Genomic DNA, 20998 nt, shown 5'->3' with positions numbered 1-20998 from the left:
TCAATGTCACTATTGGAGTTGTGATACTGTACTGTAGTTTTGAAGATGTTATCATTGGGGGAAACTTGGTAAAGAGTACAGAGGTTTCTTTGTATTATTTCTTGCAAGTGCATGTGAATCTACAATTATCTCAATAAGTTTAATTATAAAAAAGAAAATAACCTTTGGTTATAATTTCACTTTTCATGCAGGTATATCTATAGAAAGAAAATATCCTAGTCAAAAAGACCCACGAAAATGTCACCTTCTCTTTAAGTTATTTCTCACGTAGATTCATCAACTGGTACTAAAGTTGTGGGCTTGGTGAAAGTGAACTCACTCCAAGAGGTGCTTTCACTCTTAGAATGTAAATAATACTAGTTTTTGGAGTGTGCAAGGCTGAAGACCAGAAACTGGTACATTTTTCAAGGTAGTGTTTACTACCCTGGAAGACAGCCTTCCTGTTCCCTCCAAGAGAATGTCTAATAAGTATGTATGGCACCGCATGTTTCTTTTTAAATTGTACATATTTTGTTGCTTATGGACTTCAAAAATCAGCAAATGGTCAATTTTGAATCCAACAAAAACATTTGGGAACTTTGAAGTATCTCAAGAACTGAGGTGACCTCCGAAGTCCAATAATAATAACCAATTACCAGACACTGTGAATCCTTGGCACAATGTCCTAACGATTGTCCAGCCAATGCTTGAATCCCCGTAGTGTTTAGAATTCACGTTGCCAGAATAATTTTTGCATTAGCTCCTTCCACCCTAGGCCTCCGGCACTTTTTCCTCATTGGGATCATCTGCGAATGGAATGAACTGAAAGGAATTCCTGTGAGGTTCCTACTCTTAGCCTTCTTTTCTCCCAGTGCTTCGTCCTAAAAAAATCACATTAAATTTATTATAAGCTCTGGCATCTGCCTTCCTACTGAACAGATGACATTCTTACCAGGCGTATCTCTTCTCCCTAGCCATTGCAGACTTTAAGATGCTCACTGTTTCTCAAGATCTTCATCACTGCCTTTATTTCTTTACTTTTTTCACTTTTATTTTAGGTTCAAGGTTTTTTTTTTTTTTTTTTAATGTATGTAGTTTCAATCTTGTTGCCCAGGCTGGAGCACAGTGGCATGATCTCAGCTCACTGCAACCTCCGCCTCCCGGGTTCAAGTGATTCTCCTGCCTCAGCCTCCCGAGCAGCTGGGATTACAGGCATGCACCACTATGCTCGGCTGCTTTTGTATTTTTAGTAGAGATGGGGTTTCTCCATGTTGGTCAGACTGGTCTCGAACTCCTGACCTCAGGTGATTCACCCACCTTGGCCTCCCAAAGTGCTGGGATTACAGGTGTGAGCCACCGCCCCCGGCTGCAGGTTTGTTATATAGGTAAAATGCATGTTGCAGGGTTTGGTGTACAGATATTTTAGTCACCTAGGTAATCAGCATAGTACCTGACAGGCAGTTTTTCGATCCTCACCCTCCTCCCACCCTCCATCCTTAAGTAGACCCAGGTCTCTCTGTTGTCCTCTTCTTTGTGTCCATATTTACTCAATTTTTAGCTCCCACTTATAAGTGGAGAGAACATGCAGTATTTAATTTTCTGTTCCTGTGTTAGTTTGCTTAGGATAATGGCCTCCAGCTCCATCTATGTTGCTGCAAAGGGCATGATCTCATTCTTTTTTAAATATCTGTGCAGTATTCCATGGCGTACATATACCACATTTTCTTTATCTAGTCTACCATTGATAAGCATTTAGGTTTATTCCATGTCTTTGCTATCGTGAAGACCATCACTAACCTTATTAACCACATCTTCTGCTTTGTTAGAATTGAGTTCACAGAACTTTTGCTGGATATTCACAATCTTACCATATTCTATTTTTTTCCCATTTCACCTCAACTTTATTATTTTCATTTTAACTGAAAGTTTTTGGGCAAAAATCTATAGAGCCATGATATGATGGAGTGTGTTTTGGATATCGGTTTGCTTTTTTTTTTTTTTTATTGTGCTTTAACCTCTGGGATACATGTGCAGAACATGCAGATTTGTTACATACGGTATACATGTGTCATGGTGGTTTGCTGCACCTATCAACCCGTCATCTAGGTTTTAAGCCTGGCATGCATTAGATATTTGTCCTAATGTTCTCCCTTCCCTTGACCCCCACCCCAGACAGGCCCTGGTGTATGTTGTTGCCTTCCCCGTGTCCATATGTTCTCATTGTTCAACTCTCACTTATGAGTGAGAACATGCGATGTTTGGTTTTCTGTTCCTGTGTTAATTTGCTGAGGATGATGCCTTCCAGCTTCATCCACATTCCTGCAAAGGACATGATCTCAATCTTTTTTTACGGCTGCATAGTATTCCATGGTGTGTATATGCCACGTTTTCTTTATCCAGTCTATCGTTGATGGGCATTTGGGTTTGTTCAAAGTCTTTGCTATTGTAAATGTGTTGCAATAAACATATGTGTGCATGTGTCTATAGTAGAATGATTTATATTCCTGAGGGCATATGCCCAGAAATGGGATTGCTGAGTCAAATGCTATTTCTGGTTCTAGATCCTTGAGGAATTGCCACATTGCCTTCCACAATGGTTGAACTGTTTTACATTTCCACCAACAGCGTAAAAGCATTCTGATTTCTCCACAGCCTTGCCAGCATCTATTGTTTCTTGACTTTTTAATAATCGCCATTCTGAGTGGCATGAGATGGTATCTCACTGTTTTTTGATTTGCATTACCTAATGATCAGTGATGTCGAGCTTTTTTTCATATGTTTGTTGGCTGCATGAATGTCTTTTTTTTGAGAAGTGTCTGTTCATATCTTTTGCCCACTTTTTGAGGGGCTATGTATTCATCTAAGAAATCTTCACCTAATCTACAGTCCAAAATCTTTTTCCTGTTTCCTTCTAAAAGTTTTGTAGTTTTAGGTTTTGCACTTTGGCCAATGATCCATTTTGAGTTTATTTTTGTATATATGTGATGTATAAATCAAAGTTCTATTTTTTTTTCTTTTTGGTCATGGATGTTTAATTGTTCCAGCACTGTTTATTCAAAAGACCATAGATTCTCTGTATATTCACTTGCCACCTTGTCAAAAAATCAATTGATAATATACGTGTGAATCTCTTTCTTGTCTCTTAATTTTTTCCATTGATCTATATCTCTCATTTCACCCGTACTTCCCCCAAACAGCTTTGTTTTGGAAAGCAGAAAAATGTTGTATCATTTATGCAACACATGTGAGTTGCTTTAACTCCCTCAACACTGACTTCCGCAGCTTGAACGTGTGGCCACTAATACCTACCTTTTGGGATTGCCTGGGAAAGAGAGAGAGTGTGGACGGAGCAACTACCTCAATACCTAGTGTATAGCAGGCTCTCAGTAAACGTCGGCAACTCACCCATTGATTCCCCCTGTTGGAAAGTTAATAACCTGGCAGAGAATTCCAGATGCATCCTCTAGGAAGATCACACATCTCTGTCACATCAAGTGGTTCACTCACCCAAAGCACTTTCATGTCTCTTAAGAAGGTGGCCACAGCCAAAGCCTCTTAGTGTTCTCCCAAAGCTGAGTTAGCTCTTGTACTGCTGCATCCCCTGGCTATTCTCTTTCTTATTCAGTTTCTCATCAGAAGATCCAGGATCCCTCATTTGGGAACCAGCCTATTGCCCATCTTGACTTTAAAAGTACATAATTTCTTCCCATTTTCTTCTTTCTACCATTTCTCCCCCCTTTTTTTTCCTGAAAACTCTGATTTCGACTTCCTTTAGCATAATTGACTTTATCTTCTTTATCTCATAAAACACAGGAAGTTATTTTGTTTCCTTTTATGGCCCAGAGATCATGATTTGATCAAAGGGCATAAATCCATTGCATGGTTACCTTAATTCTTAGGGTTCTGTACAAATTTATCTTCCCTTAATGAAGTTCGTGTTAAGAAACAAAATTGTCCCAAAGTTTGGGAACCCAGGAAGCATGGTCCAATCTTGTGTGCTTTGCAAAGGTGATTCTTAATCCTAATTTCTGTTAAGGTGAATGAAATGATACCCAGACGCTCAACCATGACAGCAAAGAGGAGGTTCCTCCTGGTGAGGGTAGGGCCAGGAACACCCATGGTGCTCACACTAGTTGTTGGTGACAGATTCTTCAGTGGTGGATCGGAATCCAGAGATGTAAAGCTCTTTTCATGGACTAGAACACTTTTAAAATTTTTGTTTATTTTCATATTTTATTTTACTCTAAGTTCTGGGATACCTGTGCAGAACGTGCAGGTTTGTTACATTGGTATACATGTGCCATGGTGGTTTGCTGCACCTATCAACCCATTATCCAGGTTTTAAGCCCCTCACGCATTAGGTATTTGTCCTAATGCTCTCCCTCCCCTTGTCCCCCTTCCCCCCAATAGGCCCCAGTGTGTGATGTTCCCCTTCCTGTGTCCGTGTGTTCTCATGATTCAACTCCCACGTATAAGTGAGAACATGCAGTGTTTGGTTTTCTGTGTCTGTGTTAATTTGCTGAGGATGATTGCTTCCAGCTTCATCCATGTCCCTGCAAAGGATATGATCTCAATCTTTTTATGGCTGCGTAGTATTCCATGGTGTATATGTGCCACATTTTCTTTATCTAGTCTATCATTGATGGACATTTAGGTTCGTTCCAAGTCTTTGCTAATGTAAATAGTGCTGCAATAAACATACATGTGCAGATGTCTTTATGGTAGAATGATTTATAATCCTTCTGGTATATACCCAGTAATGGGATTGCTGGGTCAAATGGTATTTCTGGTTCTAGATCCTTGAGGAATAGCCACACTGTCTTGCACAATGGTTGAACTAATTCACACTCCCACCAACAGTGTAAAAGCATTCCTAGAACTCTTAAAGGTGGTCTCTAATGGTCATAGAGGTGGGGAGAGTATTTGGGAATTGCTTTGTAGATAGAAAAGTGTTTGCTTGAGATGTGACTTAAAATGTACGTGTTCCCTGCACTCAATCACCACTGTTGCATCTACCTGTAGAAAAATGTTTTTAAAAAAGTGTCCTTGACCTGGATTCAAAGGACCTGGTCATTGAACCTTCTTTTGTCTATTGCTAGTTGTATGGCACATCATTTTCTCATCACTAAAATGTTTGCTCTGTGCAACTTGTAGGTCATTGTGAGACTTGAACAAGATAATAAATATAAACCACAACTGAAAAGTAAGGCTTCACAAAGCAACTGCTGCAAACAAACAAACAAATGGAACAAAAATCATACCATAAGATGCAGGATAATATAAATTTTATTAGGAAAGACCAGGTAGGGAGACAATTAAAAGTGATCATGAAAGAGTTTAGTAATCTGGCAGAGGCTACTAAATAAAATGCACATATCTAAAAAGGTGATCAGTATTGGTCATTATAGAGAGTTATTTATGTAGTCTTAAGAATTTTTTTAAGTTCCACAGGGGCAAAAGCTGATGACCTCTTCCTGTGACTGAGACCATGTGTCCATGTCAATTAGGTGGAGCTGACTGACCACCATCTGGCACATTAATCCAGAGGAAATGAAGAAGAATAAAAGTGAAGTAGACTGCATACCTTCAGTAGAATCCCAAGCATGGTAGGAAGAAGATGATCACAAAGTTCAGTGTCAGAATGTTGTTTCTCAGAAAAGCTTAGGGAATGTTTCTTGGGGGCATAGGAATTTTGACAGAATGTTTCAGGAAATATGTCTCTGGTGGATGGTGGGTCTGCAGCAAGTGGATCAGCAGCAGGAAGGCTGGCAGCAGCTGGAGACACAGCAAGGACTGCAGCAACAGCTGGGGCGACAACAGGTGGTCCTGCAGCAGGTGGTCTGGCAGCAGGTGGGACGGCAGCAGGTGGTCTGGCAGCAGGTGGGACGGCAGCAAGGCAGACAACAGCTGGACTCGTTGCAAGTTTGGCTACAGCAGCTGGACCCACCGCAGGTTGGCTGACAACAGGGTGTGCTGAAGCAGCTGGTCACACAGGATGGTTGGCAGCAGGTGGGCTGGCAGCAGGTGGTTCTACAAGTGGTTTGACAGCATGTTGGGCGGCAGCAAGGCTGGCAGCAGCTCGACCCACAGGTGGGCTGACAGCAGGTGGTCCTGCAGCAGGTGGTTTGACAGCAAGTTGGGCGGCAGCAAGATTGGCAGCAGCTGGACCCACAGGTAGGCTGGTAGCAGCTGGACCCACAGCAGGTGGGCTGGCAAGAGGTGTTCCTGCAGCAGGTGGTTCTGCAACAGGTAGTTTGATAGCAAGTCGGGTGGCAGCAAGGCTGACAGCAACTGGATCCACAAATAGGCTGACAGCAGCTGGACCCACAGCTGGTTTGGCCACAGTAGCTGGGCCCACAGCAGGAGGGCTGGCAGCAGCTGGTCACACAGGTGGGCTGGCAGCAGGTGTTTTGACAGCAAGTTGGGTGGCAGCAAGGCTGGCAGCAGCTGGACACACAGCAGGAGGGCTGGCAGCAGGGTGTGCTGCTGCAGGTAGTCACAGTAGTGGGCTTCCAGCAGGTGGTCCTGCAGCAGGTGGTCCTGCAGCACGTAGGCTGACAGCAAGAGGAACAGCAGTGGGTCATGGTGTCAGGGATGGAGGGTGGGCTCCTGTTCAGAGGTGAGTTTCCAAGAATCTGATGACCCCTTCTAATATCTGGACCTTTTATACACTGGTTCCCAAATTTGGAACCAATGAGCAGAATTTTCCTGGTTATTATTTATGACATTATTTTTCATCACCTATAGGGAATTGCCCAGGGAGGAAGTGTTCCTTAAGTGCTATGAATCTTCTGAAAATAAATGATTATTCTACTTAATAATAGATAACCCATAAGAACTTGTTTCCAGAAGTGAGAGAGGTGATCAACATCAATAGCATCATTTAACTAAAGTATATATTTTTATTTATTATCATTTTATTGTTGTTATTACTTTAGAGACAAGGTTTTGCTCTGTCACTCAGGCTGGTGTGCAGTGGCGCGATCACAGCTCACTGTGGCCTTGAACTCCTGAAATCAAGCGATCCTCCCAGAGTGATGGGATTACAGGCATGAGCTGCTGTGCCTCCCCTGAATTACCATTCTTTAAGACAGAGTATGTTGACTGATCCCCTGACAGCTGAAACTAACTTGAAGCGGCCAGAACTATTGTCACCACCTACGTTTTCCCCTCCAGCACTAGAACATGGTGATTAACTCAAGGTGACAAATGTAAACCATATTTTAAAATATTTTGAGTTAAAATTTATTTTTCATCAAATTTTTCATCTGTGTCACACAAACACAGATTCAATGATGCTAATTCTAATAGTAACAGCAACTCCACTTTGGTACCTCAATTCCTGCAACAGGGAACTGGGCTCAATTGTAATTGACATAATCTTTTCCATGCTGACCTCCACATCTGTTGATGGCCCTGAGTACAAACATGCCTGGGTAACATGCTTGGGTAACATGCCTGGGTAACATGCCTGAGTACATGATGTTTATGTTTAGTGGTGCAAATAAAAGTTTAAAAGCAGTTGGTCAGAAAATTGAAATATTTTGCTTTGAATTGCAGTTTAAAAATACACACACCATTGTGTGTTTCAAATGCAGGAACAAACAGGACGAGAATGACTCCATCATGTGTATTAATGGGGAAAAGACAGAATAAGTTGCATAATGTTTTGGACGCTTAGCAATTTCCATATCTGGCTAATCTTTTGAAATAAAGAGTTTCTTATTTTCACTGGCAACAAAATGGTCCTTTGATACAGCTTGATTTGCTTTGACTTAAATTGTGGCTAAAAATTTCTGCCATCTCTGCTGCTGAGGCATCCTGACTTTAGCTGCGAAGGTGGACACAGCCCCCGTTTGCTGGTCCAGCATATGGGTAATGGCATTGCCAGTTCATCCTGTAAAAGGATCTGGTGCAGTTCATTGAGTCAGAATGAAGTTATAGTGAAGGAGGGGATGGGGTGGAGTATTCTTCACTTGTGTCTCCATCCTGAGAATGGGTTTGGCACATAGTTGGAACCAAAACACGATTATTGAATGAACAACTTTACATTCACTAGCCTGATTTTTTTTATTTTTTTTTTTTTTTTTTTGAGATGAAGTCTTACTCTGTTGCCCAGGCTGGAGTGCAGGGGCGTGATATTGGCTGACTGCAATCTCCGCCTCCCGGGTTCAAGTGATCCTCCTGCCTCAGCCTCCTGAGTAGCTGGGACTACAGGCATGTGACACCACTCCCAGCAGCTAATTTTTTTGTATTTTTAGTAGAGATGGACTTTCACCATGTTGGCCAGGCTGGTCTTGAACTCCTGACCTCAGGGGATTCACCCACCTCAGCCTCCCAAAGTGCTGGGATTACAGGCATGAGCCACTACACCCAGCCCTAGCTTGAAAATTTGGACTAACAACCATTTGCCATAGGAGTGGAGAATTAGGGCATTGGTTTGGAAAAGAAACAAAATGAATAATTCTATTCTGAACAAGTTAAATTTGAAGCCACGTGCCTTAAATGTTTTTTAGCTTCTTCATAATTTACAAGTGTGCTATGCTGATTTCATTAGCAGCTATTTGCTATAACATATCAGGGTCTAATTTTTTGGGTATTAACATATCCATGTTTACATCTATTTTAAGTACTGTCCAAATTGAAGGGACTGTGGCTGTGCAGCTCATTCAGGAGCAGGAAACTAAATGGTTGGAACACAAAAGAATGACTCGTCCTATGCTCAGAATATCAAATGACACACTCTGAAAAGTATAAGAAGGAATGGATGAGATGATGTTAAAACAAAAAAGGAAGAAAAAATGGTGCTTTTAGGGACAAATAACTGATTAAATGGAAATTACCTTTGCACCCATTTTAAAAACCAAGGCTAACTGCTACAATGTCATACTTCAATCAGAGTGTCTGATAATTTCTCTTTAGGTAAGATAAACAATAGCAAGAAAATAACCCAGGTTATTTGGCAAGCCTTCAGCAGGGTAGAGAAGGAAACTTGGAGAGAAGAAGGCTTATGAACTTTGGTACCTTAGGCTACTGAAAACCCACATCCAGAACGTCCACCTTCTGACATCATGGTCAGCTCCTGCTGCAGCTCCTTCTGCTCTCACCAGAGGCGTGGTTAAGACCTCTGCCAAGAGATCTGCTGCCATCCCAGCTGCTGCCAGAGCACCTGCTGCAAGACCATTTGCTGCTGCTGCAGCTTCTGTGGGTTCAGTTGCTACCATCCAGTCTGCTGTCACACCACCAATCTCCTGTGGATCCTGTTGTTGAATTTCACTCCTGACCACCAGCCTGAGTCAACCACCATGTTGAAAACATAGTCCTTTTAAGGAGAAGGGTTATCTCTAAGCTGTCTCCCCTGCCTTCAGACAGAGAGGGCTAACTATCTCTAAACAAACAAATGACCATAGAACTGTGGCTCAGTTAGATCAGAATCCCAAGCCTATGATACCTGCACTTGTTTTGACCTTGACAGTGACTTCCTTAGGATACATTAATTAGGTCTGCAAAAACATTAATATTCTTGTTGGCATAAACAGTTGGGCCACATTCAAACTAAGTACAAAAATCCTGTTATAAATAGGAAAATGATAAAACCACAATCATAGCAGAGACTTTAAACACGTTATTTCAAAAACGGTCATTTGAAGAAGAAAAGTAAACAAAGATATGGAGAATTTGAGTAAAATCATTAATAACTTAGATGGAATGGATATTTTTATACCATCTTATGCCTAACAAATAGAATTTTCATAATTTTTATATATACCCCAGTCATAAAATATGTCCATAAAAATATATTCTAAATATGTTCTTGTATTCTTTCTTCCATCCCCTCTTCCCTCCTTCCTGAATAATTTGGTCTAAATGGAAAGTAGGTGTCTGCATGGGATAGGGATGGCCTAAAGAAATAACATTCTTAATTTCTTTTGTTAAAATTAACATCATTTTGCATGTACAGAGAAATTGCAAGAATAGGTCAAAGAGGTTTCTTTGGTGATAAAAAGAAAGTGATGCTTCACTGCCCCTAAGCATGAGTGTGTGTTGCCTACATCAAGGGCTTTCCCTTCTATAACCCCAATAGAATTTAAAATCAGGCTTTATTCTTGCAAACAATGTTGCAAAGAATACCCGTGAACTTATATCTTGGAGCGTATGTATAGGTGCATGTGTTGAATACATTTCTAGAAGTGAAACGGCTCAATCAAAACACATGCACATTTCAAAATATGGTAAATTAATTCAAGATACTGTTAAATTTCAGATTCTGTTAATTACCATCTAAAGAAGTTGCCTCAATTTAGATCCCTGCCAACTGTGTATTAAAATGTCAATTTCCTTATAATTTTACTAATTTATTGAAGTTTTTAAACTTAAATATTTTACATTTGTCATCGCAAATAGCAAGTATTCACTGCCATATCCCCAGAGCATGCAGTAGAAGCTGGCACACAGTAAGTATTCAGTAGATGGTTTGATGAATGAATAAGTTGTTCAGTTAAGCAATGGCAACAAAAGCCAAAATTGACAAATGGGATCTAATTAAACTAAAGAGCTTCTGCACAGCAAAAGAAACTACCATCAGAGTGAACAGGCAACCTACAGAATGGGAGAAAATTTTTGCAATCTACTCATCTGACAAAGGGCTAATATCCAGAACCTACAAAGCACTCAAACAAATTTACAAGTAAAAAACAAACAACCCCATCAAAAAGTGGGCAAAGGATATGAACAGACATTTCTCAAAAGAAGACATTCATACAGCCAACAGACACATGAAAAAATGCTCATCATCACTGGCCATCAGAGAAATGCAAATCAAAACCACAATGAGATACTGTCTCACACCAATTAGAATGGCAATCATTAAAAAGTCAGGAAACAACAGGTGCTGGAGAGGATGTGGAGAAATAGGAACACTTTTACACTGTTGGTGGGACTGTAAACTAGTTCAACCATTGTGGAAAACAGTGTGGCGATTCCTCAAGGATCTAGAACTAGAAATACCATTTGACCCAGCCATCCCATTACTGGGTATATACCGAAAAGATTATAAATCACGCTGCTCTAAAGACACATGCACACGCATGTTTATTGTGGCACTATTCACAATAGCAACGACTTGGAATCAACTCCAATGTCCACCAGTGACAGACTGGATTAAGAAAATGTGGCACATATACACCATGGAATACTATGCAGTCATAAAAAAGGATGAGTTTCGTGTCCTTTGTAGGGACATGGATGCAGCTGGAAACCATCATTCTCAGCAAACTGTCGCAAGAACAGAAAACCAAACACCGCATGTTCTCACTCATAGGTGGGAACTGAACAATGAGATCACTTGGACACAGGAAGGGGAACATCACACATTGGGGCCTATTGTGGGGGCGGGCAGAGGGATAGCATTAGGAGGTATACCTAACGTAAATGACGAGTTAAAGGGTGCAGCACACCAACATAGCACATGTATACATATGTAACAAACCTGCACATTGTGCACATGTACCCTAGAACTTGAAGTATAATAATTTAAAAAAAACCTTAAATTATGAGTGAGACTAAACATCTTTCAGAAGCTCAAAAGGCATTTAAATTTCTTTTTTTCAGTGAAATGACTGTTAATATCCTTTACTCAATTTTCTGTTTGGTTGTTGGCTTTTTTTTTCTCATTGAGTTGTAAGAGGTATTCATACATTAAGAAAATTAGCTCATTTATTTTTAGATTGGCTAAGGTATTATAATTTATTTTCAGCTTGCTCTTTAGCCTTCTTCTTTTTCAATCAGGCATTTAAATTTTTTTCTGTTGCAAATTTTTTCAATCCTTGTCTTCATTGCTATTAAGTTTTTCTGTATTAGAAAATCCACTCCACTTCTAATATTTTAAGACAATTTCTGCTGTTTTCTTCTAGTCATTTCACAGTTTATTTTTCTCAGAAGAATCTTCAGAAAACAAGAAACATCATCCCATTTGAGGACTGCTGTGATACACACAGTTTCCAGGATGACACACAGAATGCTGAGTTCTAAGTGATCTGTCACCTGACAATCGGCTGGATGAGTAAGATTACAAGCATTTGAAATTAGGTGACACATAGAAGAAGACAAGAGGAGGAGGAAAGACTGGATTGGCCAAATCCTAACACAGAGAAAGAATAAAATTGCATTCCACCTTTTATACAGATTTTTTTCCCACAATTAACCAATTTCATAATTGCCTATCTATTAAGATAAACAAAAACAAGGAAATAGCTTTTATGTGGTGACAGCAGCTCCTTGGCTGAGTATAAAAGTGGACATGGGATAAGGGGACTCCCACATTCGAAAAACTCACAGTCTTGGAAACCTACCCAGAACCTCCACCCTCTGACACCATGGTTAACTCTTGTTGTGGCTCTGCCTGCTCTGAACAGGGCTGTGATCAAGGCCTCTGCCAAGAGACCTGCTGCCGCCCCAGCTGCTGCCAGACCACCTGCTGCCGCCCCAGCTGTGTTGTATCCAGCTGCTACCGCCCATCCTGCTGTCAGACTACCTGCTGCCAGACCACTTGCTGTCGCCCCAGCTGCTGCCGCCCAGTCTGCTGTCAGACCACCTGCCACCCCAGCTGTGGTGTGTCCAGCTGCTGCCGCCCAGTCTGCTGTCAGACCACCTGCCGCCCCAGCTGTGGTGTGTCCAGCTGCTGCCGCCCTGTCTGCTGTCAGACCACCTGCCGCCCCAGCTGTGGTGTGTCCAGCTGCTGCCGCCCACTCTGCTGTCAGACCACCTGCTGCCGTACAACTTGCTGCCGCCCCAGCTGCTGTGGATCCTCTTATTGAACCTCATATTGGAATATCAACCATGAGCCAGCCACCATCACACCAATATGAAAGTGTCATTTATACCAACTTGTCCATGTGTTAAATGGCCACCAGCTTTATTATCCTGTTATTCCACTAAGCAACTGGTGAAAGGGCATCCATCTACATTTCATACCACTCATTTTTCCCGTGGATCTCTTTCCAGTATTCAGACCTCAGATGCATGATGCAGCTGGACTAAACCTCTAAGTCTCTGATTGTTATGCTTGACTTGACCTTCAAAATTACATATTAACTGTTCTTCAATAAATATTATCTTAACATCAGAAATTCTGTTTTCTTTTTTCAATTATTTTTGAGCATTGGTTGTCAGTTTATTTTTTAGCATTATTTCTCTCAAGATAAAGACAAGTTTGGGTTCCTCCATGACCAGGACAGAAAGCTGATTTTGTAAATATAATCTAATGCCTATACTATAGAAAGGACTTCATAAATTTTTCAAAAGAAGATAACTCACTGTATTTAACTAACAAAAGTTTCGTATTCAATCAATAAAATGATTGATTATCTGTCATGTTCATTGCACTGTTGGGCTCTGGAGATCACATCAAGATTTGGGAGGCACAGGAGCTTCCTACAAGGAGCTCACCATCTAATCTTGGAAATAAGAAGAAAGAGCAAAGGAGACAGATTATGTTGGGTAGTATTGATCAGAGGAGAACTTTCCGTCTTGGAGAAGAGTAAGACGTAAGGAATAGATATATACACACATTTAATAATAGAATGAGTTAAGTCAGTACAGGGAAGATGTACAAGTCACAGACCCATGAAATGAAGAGGAGGAAAATATAGGAAAATGTTTACATTCTTATAAGGACAAGAGTGAGACGAGCTAAGAAACAGTTGTTGTTGACCAAATGTGGCGGAGTTTAAACTTCGCTGGCCTCATCCCATCACCTCTATGTTAATGACATGAAAGTCATAGGCAAATGAGGAAGCTCTTAGTCAAAGGTGGAGCCACACATGGACAAGGAAATATCCTCTTTGGGGAAGAGTCAGGGAGGAGTTGAGTAAGGGTTTGAATGGTAGGCAATGGTAGAGTTGTAAAGGAGAAGGACTCAGGCTGTAATTTTAAGCTGTGAGCTAAGAACGCACTCTTGGGATATGCTTAGACTCTACAGGCTTCTTGTATCTCAGGTAAGCTTGGTCATATTCAGGCAAGCAAAACGTATGTCTCCTGTAGCCACATGGCTTTGCTTGTTCTGCCTGATGTCACTTCCACGGCTTTGCTTGTTCTGCCTGATGTCACTTCCACATGAAAAAAATATATACTTGAGCAAAATACAGGAGTGAATAGAATAAAAATTATCCTAAGGAAAGGACCAAAAAAATTATAGATGTTCTAAAATGGGGAAATAATATCCTTTTCAGTAATGATAATAATCATGAAGGATCATAAAATACGGGCAGGAGTGCAGTAAGCAGTAATGCCAAGCCTGTCAAGGTGAAGCATAGATGCAGTGGAAAGTCATTGCAAATGATGGGGGAGCCACTCAGCTCATGGGTAGACAGCAGGAAGGTAAAGCGAGAAATATTGGTAGATTTCTCATTTTTATTAGTATAATTGCCATAGTAATGCATTTATACTTAAATACCAATTACTGTCCACACTTGTCTGGGATAGGCGAAGCAGATTGTCAAGAAATGTTATCTGTGTTGTCTCTACAGCTTGTGTTGCCGTGTTTAGAGCAGCCTCTCATCTCCCCATGACGAGTGAATGTCTTACCCAAGGCAGCCTAGCTCCAAGGCAGACCTCTGGTTGTTTTCTCTGTTCTTTAGCAACTGCTTTCCCTTTGGAAGTACAAACTTATCACAGTTTCTCATGTTTTCGAGACAATTGCCATTCCATAACCAAATAATATCAAATGGCCAAAGAGTTAAGGACTTTAGTTAGAAGCAAAACTTAGACAAGGACGAAGAAGAAAATGGCAAAAATTAAAGTACATTATCATATCAGTAGAGCAATATGGCATTAACATCATAAAGAAAGTCACAATCCTTTTTTTTTTTTTGAGACGGAATCTCGCTCTGTCGCCCAGGCTGGAGTGCAGTGGCCTGATCTCAGCTTACCGCAAGCTCCGCCTCCCGGGTTCACGCCATTCTCCTGCCTCAGCCTCCCAAGTAGCTGGGACTACAGGTGCCCACCACCAAGTCTGCCTAATTTTTTTGCATTTTTAGTAGAGATAGGGTTTCACTGTGTTAGCCAGGATGGTCTCGATCTCCTGACCACGTGATCCGCCTGCCTTGGCCTCCCAAAGTGCTGGGATTACAGGCGTGAGCCACCGAAAGTCACATTCTTAAATTCAATATTTGATTAGTAGTCATTTACACTGAGGCAGTCATTGCTGTCTCATTAAGATTCTCATTGCACATTTCTTGCTTGTTAATACTCATGCAAGTGTACACACATCTGTTTCAAATGGCAAGGGCTGAGAAATCTGTCAATGCAAACTCTGTATGATTGTGATTTTGTTCCTTTATCATAAACAGTTTTATAGTATATAAAAACTGCATTTGTTTTGTTTAACTTTAATTTCGTTACTTCTTATGCCAGTTGCATCAATCAAAATATGGAATAATTCCATCACCACAAGAATCTCTAATGTTGTCCTTTTATAACCACACCTACTTCCCTCCCACTTCCACCTTCTTGTTAACCCCTTGAAATCACTGATTTGTTCTCCATTTCTGTAATTTTCTCATTTCAAGAATTACATATAAATGGAAACATATAGCATGAAACTTTTTGGACTTGCCTATTTCACCCAGCATAATTTTCTGTTGATTCATCCTGGCTATTGAGTGTATCAATAGTGCATTCTTTTTTGTCACTGAGAAATATTCCATAGTACAGAGATACCACAGCTTGTGTAACCATTCACCCACCAAAAGACATCTGGTTGTTCCCAGTCTTTGGCTATGGTGAATGAAGTTGCTATAAACATTCATGAACAGGTTATGGTGTACACATGTCTTCATTTCTCTGATATAAATGTCAAGGAGTGCAATTGCTAGGTCTTATGAGAGTTGCATATTTAGTTTTCCAAGAAACTGCCATTTTTCCAGAATGGCTATACCATTTTACATTCCCACCAGGAATGTATGAGTGATGCAATTTCTCCACATCCTTATTAGCATTTGGTGTTGTCTCTTTTTTATTTTAGCAGCTATGATAGGTGTGTAGTGATATCTCCCCTGGTGTTAATTTGCATTTCCCTAAGAGCTCATGATGTTGAACATCTTTTCATGTGCTGCTTTGCCATTCATATAAATTCTTCAGTGAAATAACCCTTCGTGTCTTTTGTCCATGCTCAAATTGGACTCTGCTTTTTTATTGCTGAATTTGAGAGTTCTTCTATATTCCAGAAACTAGTACTTTGTCAGGAATGTGGTTGACAAATACTTTCTGCTACTCTATAGTCGCCTTTTCATCTTCTTAACAGCATGTTTCACAGAAAAAAGGTTTTTAATTTTCATGAAGTCCAATTCATCAATTTTGTCATTTATGAATTGGTATTTTCAATGTTAAGAGTAAGAAATATTTGTCTATCCCTAGATGCCCCAAATCTTCTCCTATGTGTTTTCTCCTAAAAGTTTTAGAGTTTTACGTTTTACACTTAAGTCCATGGTGCATTGTGACTTATGTTTGTAATGAGGTGTGAGATTTAGGTAGAAGTTTGTGTGTGTGTGTGTTTTTGTTTGGGGGATATGTATGTCCAATTTCTCCAGTGCCATTTGCTGAGAAAGGCTATCTTCCTCTATTGAATGACTCCTTCACCTTTGTCAAAAATCAGTTGGGGCTGGGCTTGGTGGCTCCTGCCTGTAATCCTAGCACTTTGGGAGGCTGAGGCAGGAGGATCTCTTGAGGGCAGGAGTTCAAAACCAGCCTGGCCAACATGGTGAAACCCTGTCTCTACTAAAAACACAAAAAATAGTCAGGCATTGTGGCGGGCACCTGTAATCCCAGCTACTCAGGAGGCTGAGGCACGAGAATCACTTGAACCTGGGAGGTGGAGGTTGCAGTGAGCTGAGATCATGCCATTGCACTCCAGCCTGGGCAACAGAGCAGAATCTGTCTCAAAAAAACAAAAATCAGTTGGGCATATTTGTGTAGGTATGCATCATCACTGTCTTTTAATTGGTAATTCTATTCCTATCATATTTCTTGTAATATATTTAGCCTCAGTTTTTAAAAGTGCTTTATTGATATGTAATTCACATACTGTTTAATTCATCATTTAACATATGTAATATATTGTTTTTACACAAACAACTTTGTGCAACCATCACCATAATTTAATCCTTTCTTTCTTGCTTTCTCCCTCCCTCTCTCCCATCTTTCTTTCCTTCCTTCCTTTCTTTTTCTCTCTCTCTTTTTCTTTCTTTTTCCTTTTCTTTCTTTCTTCCTTTCAAGATAGGGTCTCTGTAACCCAGGCTGGAGTGCAGGGGCACAGTCATAGCTCACTGCAGCCTTGAACTCAACTCTGGGACTCCAGTGATTCTCCCACCTCAGCCTTCTGAAGAGCTGGGACTACAGGTACATGTAAATTTTTTTTATTTTTTACTTTTTGTAGAGATGAGGTCTCACTATGTTGCCCAGGCTGGTCTTGAACTCCAGGTCTCAAGTAATCCTCCCACCTTTGCCTCCCAAAGTGCTGGGATTACAGGCATGAGCCACTGTGCCCAGCCCTTGATTTCTTTCTATTATATTAAGTGGATTTTTTCTTGTTTAACATATTAATTTCTTTGAGTGTGTGTGTGTATGTATGTGTGTACAGTCTAAGGCTTGAGATATGCACCTTAATTTATCAGAATGTACTTCAGGTTTATGCTGACTTAGTTTCAGTGAAATATAGAAACTTTATTTTTATGTAGCTCCAGTTCCTTTCCATTTTTGTGCTATTACTACTATATATGTCTATTATGTAAAAGTCCAACAATATGTTCTTATAATTATCACCTTATGCAATTCTATGTCTTTCAAACAAGCTGAGTAAAGAGTAAAGACCAAGTATATATTTGCAGAATTACATTAACCTTTTTATTTGACCATTCTCTTCATTTCTTCCTGTGGATTTGTTCCCATCTGGTATCATTACCCCAGTCCAATAGCTTTGCTCCCATGGATTTCCTTTGCATTTACCTCTCCAGTTATTATAGAACCAACAATACAATTATTTCCACACTGTTTTATGCAATTGCTTTTTACATCAGTTAAGAGAGGAGAGGAAATGTGAAAATACATACAATTTTGCTGCACAGCCGTCTGACCTCCAGGGCTGATCATAATCCCAGAACTCTTCAGCTGCCTCTCCACCAGCTGTGTGTATTTAACTTTTGACTTCTTTGCTTGTATCAGGCTTCTATCTCAGAGCTACCAACCTCACGATCTCCATGGTTTCTGACAATCCCCTTAGGCATGGAGTTCTCCATGTTTTGTATCAAATAAAGTCAATCTCCTCAGGCAGAATTATGAAACCCTAGTCTTTAAGGTCTGCCTTTACCTCCAGACAGAATCCCTGTGACACTGCACTGGGACTATGATAAGGACCCACTTTTTCCAAGATGACCTCCCAACCCTGCTAGTGAACACTTAGGTTGCCCTGCCCTCACCTCATCCTCTCAGCTTGCCCCTCCTGAAAGGTGGTACCTCTTCCCCATCAGCAAGATGAGGTAGAGGTGATGAGATTTTGCTTCACAGAAGACAAATAAACTCAACCTAGTGTAATCAGGGGGCTTAGTACTTTTACTGGATGGAAAAGAACCAGGTGCATCCACTAGTGCACCTTTCTGCAAGGACACTAAATTAGTGAGCTTCCCAATAATTGCAGATAACAAGCAGAAGAAGGCACTTCTGCCCATGTGCTGGCTCTCCATGTGGCTCAGGGAAGTAGCCACTCTCATCCAACAACAAGGCGACTGGTCTTCGACCCACACAAGCTCCAGCAGAAATACTGATTTCCTCTCAAGTCATTAAGTTCTTAGTCTTTCCCATCTTGTTCTATTAATAAAAAGCCTGGCTTATGATTATATATTTTACAGAGCCCTACTCCTGATTTATCTTCTCGAGAAGACAAAGTCACAGATGTATTTTATTTTAGGCAATATTCTCATGGATGGAATTGCACCAGCAAGGAGTTGAAAAGTCATGGCCCTGGACCCTCTCTCCTGGGCATCTTCCCAGAACATGTTTGGCAGGTTTTTTTTTTTTTTTTTTAAATAAATACAGATTTCTAGGCTGCACTACTGGGTATTGTGTATCACTTTGTTATTTCAGAGGGAGAATAATTTAATTTGCAATTTTGGTCCTTAATAAAGTGATATTGCCTATAAGAACAAGTTAATGACATGGCGAAATATGCCAAATCCATTGCTTGGAATTTCTTTCCCCAACTCACGAACCCCTGTCTTCACTTGCAGCCATGTCCTTCCTCATTGCTCAAAAGTGACTCTCTGTGGGGACATTCCTCTGCCTCTTCGCAAGCCCTCATGCCAGCATTCCACAGTGGGGATTACTTCATTCCCATTGACTTTCTTCAGCTGCCACCCCATCTGCTGTGTGTCCTGGACCCATATTTCCAGATTAGGCTTTGGTTGAGTCATGGTTGAAAGAGGAATGTATGGACACCTAGTAACAAATTGTCAGTCCCATGACAGCCAACTGGAGTAGAGAGCTGCATTCTGGAAAATTAGACGACACACACAAGGAAGGATGACAAGAGCTGATTTGGAAGAAAAAATAGTAGATTAAAATATATCATAGAAAAATATATTATATCTGACATTGAAAGAAAAATGTTTACAATTATCTAATTTAATATTTGATTCTTGGGGGGAGGTTCCAAGATGGCCGAATAGGAACAGCTCCAGTCTACAGCTCCCAGCGTGAGCGACGCAGAAGATGGGTGACTTCTGCATTTCCAACTGAGGTACCAGGTTCATCTCACTGGGGCTTGTTGAACAGTGGGTGCAGCCCATGGAGCAGTGCGGGACATCGCCTCACCCGGGAAGCGCAAGGGGTTGGGGAATTCCTTTTCTTAGCCAAGGGAAGCCTTGACAGAAGGCACCTGGAAAATCGGGACACTCCCACCCTAATACTGTGCTTTTCCAACGGCCTTAGCAAAAGGCACACCAGGAGATTATATCCCACCGCGCCTGGCTGGGAGGGTACCACACCCACGGAGTCTCCTGTGAATCCTCCTGCTGTTGAATGTCATTCCTGACCATCAGCCCTGAGTCAACAACCGTGTTTCCAATGTGCTAGTCATTCTCATTCCCTTTGTCCACTGCACCTGGCATTGTTCTCATCTGTTACTACATTTACTCCTCCCATCACTCATACCACCAAGCAACTATATAAAAAGCAACAACTTAAACTAATGACACACAAGACCTCCAGGTTCTGTGCCTATTACTTTGGTGGTCAGTCGAATGACCAGATGCCTCACACTACTTTATTAGAATGGGCTCCTAATCTTATAATTGCTTTGCATGGTCTAGGCTTTGCAGTGAATTATGTGTGATAAAGTGACTAAGTCTCAATAAATTAATACTCTCTTGGTATTGGAAACTGTTTTGGCCCTCAAGTTTTTTTTAGTGTTGATTATTTATTTGGAGAAAAGTTTGCATTTCTGTTGTGAACAAAGAAACAGATTTTGCATATATGAGCCAAAACCTATGTTAGAGAAAATGCCAAATAATTCATTTTTTTCCCAAACGAGTGCCCACTTTACCTGTTGGCAAGTTTATTGAGACCAAACAATAATTTAATTTTTTTTTTTTTTTTTGAGACAGAGTTTTGCTCTTGTTGCCCAGGCTGGAGTGCAATGGTGCAATCTCGGCTCACTGCAACCTCCGCCTCCTGGGTTCAAGTGATTCTCCTGCCTCAGCCTCCCTAGTAGCTGGGATTACAGGTACCCACCACCACGCCCAGCTAATTTTTTGTATTTTTAGTAGAGACAGGATTTCACTATGTTGGCCAGGCTGGTCTCGAACTCCTGACCTCAGGTGATCCACCCGCCTCAGCCTCCCAAAGAGCTGGGATTACAGGCGTAAGCCACTGTGCCTGACTTGAATTTCTTTTTCTTCTCTCCCTCTCCCTCTCCCTCTCCCTCCCCCTCTCCCTCTCCCTCTCCCTCTCCCTCTCCCTCTCCCTCTCCCTC

General features: G+C 41.0%; 2 protein-coding genes across 2 annotated transcripts in view; one reads left to right on the top strand and one right to left on the bottom strand.

The window, feature by feature from the left end:
• Nucleotides 1–5729: 5729 nt before the first annotated feature.
• The window catches only part of LOC112609465 (keratin-associated protein 4-4-like), a 100599-nt gene continuing 85330 nt past the window's right edge, over nt 5730–20998 (bottom strand). The window contains exons 3-4 of the mRNA XM_025362262.1: nt 5970–6141; nt 5730–5849 (exon numbers count right to left, since the gene is read on the bottom strand). Of these exons, the coding sequence (XP_025218047.1) occupies nt 5730–5849; nt 5970–6141 (292 nt within the window). The remainder of the gene's footprint in view (nt 5850–5969; nt 6142–20998) is intronic.
• The window catches only part of LOC112609201 (keratin-associated protein 4-1), a 9863-nt gene continuing 1218 nt past the window's right edge, over nt 12354–20998 (top strand). Inside the window, exon 1 of the mRNA XM_025361714.1 lies at nt 12354–12793. Coding sequence (XP_025217499.1) covers nt 12354–12793 — 440 coding nt within the window. The remainder of the gene's footprint in view (nt 12794–20998) is intronic.

Source organism: Theropithecus gelada, chromosome 16, assembly GCF_003255815.1.
Source record: "Theropithecus gelada isolate Dixy chromosome 16, Tgel_1.0, whole genome shotgun sequence".
In the NCBI taxonomy this organism is placed as follows: Eukaryota; Metazoa; Chordata; class Mammalia; order Primates; family Cercopithecidae; genus Theropithecus; species Theropithecus gelada.
The sequence above is the reverse complement of the archived record's forward strand: the minus strand, read 5'-3'. Positions and strand labels throughout refer to the sequence as shown.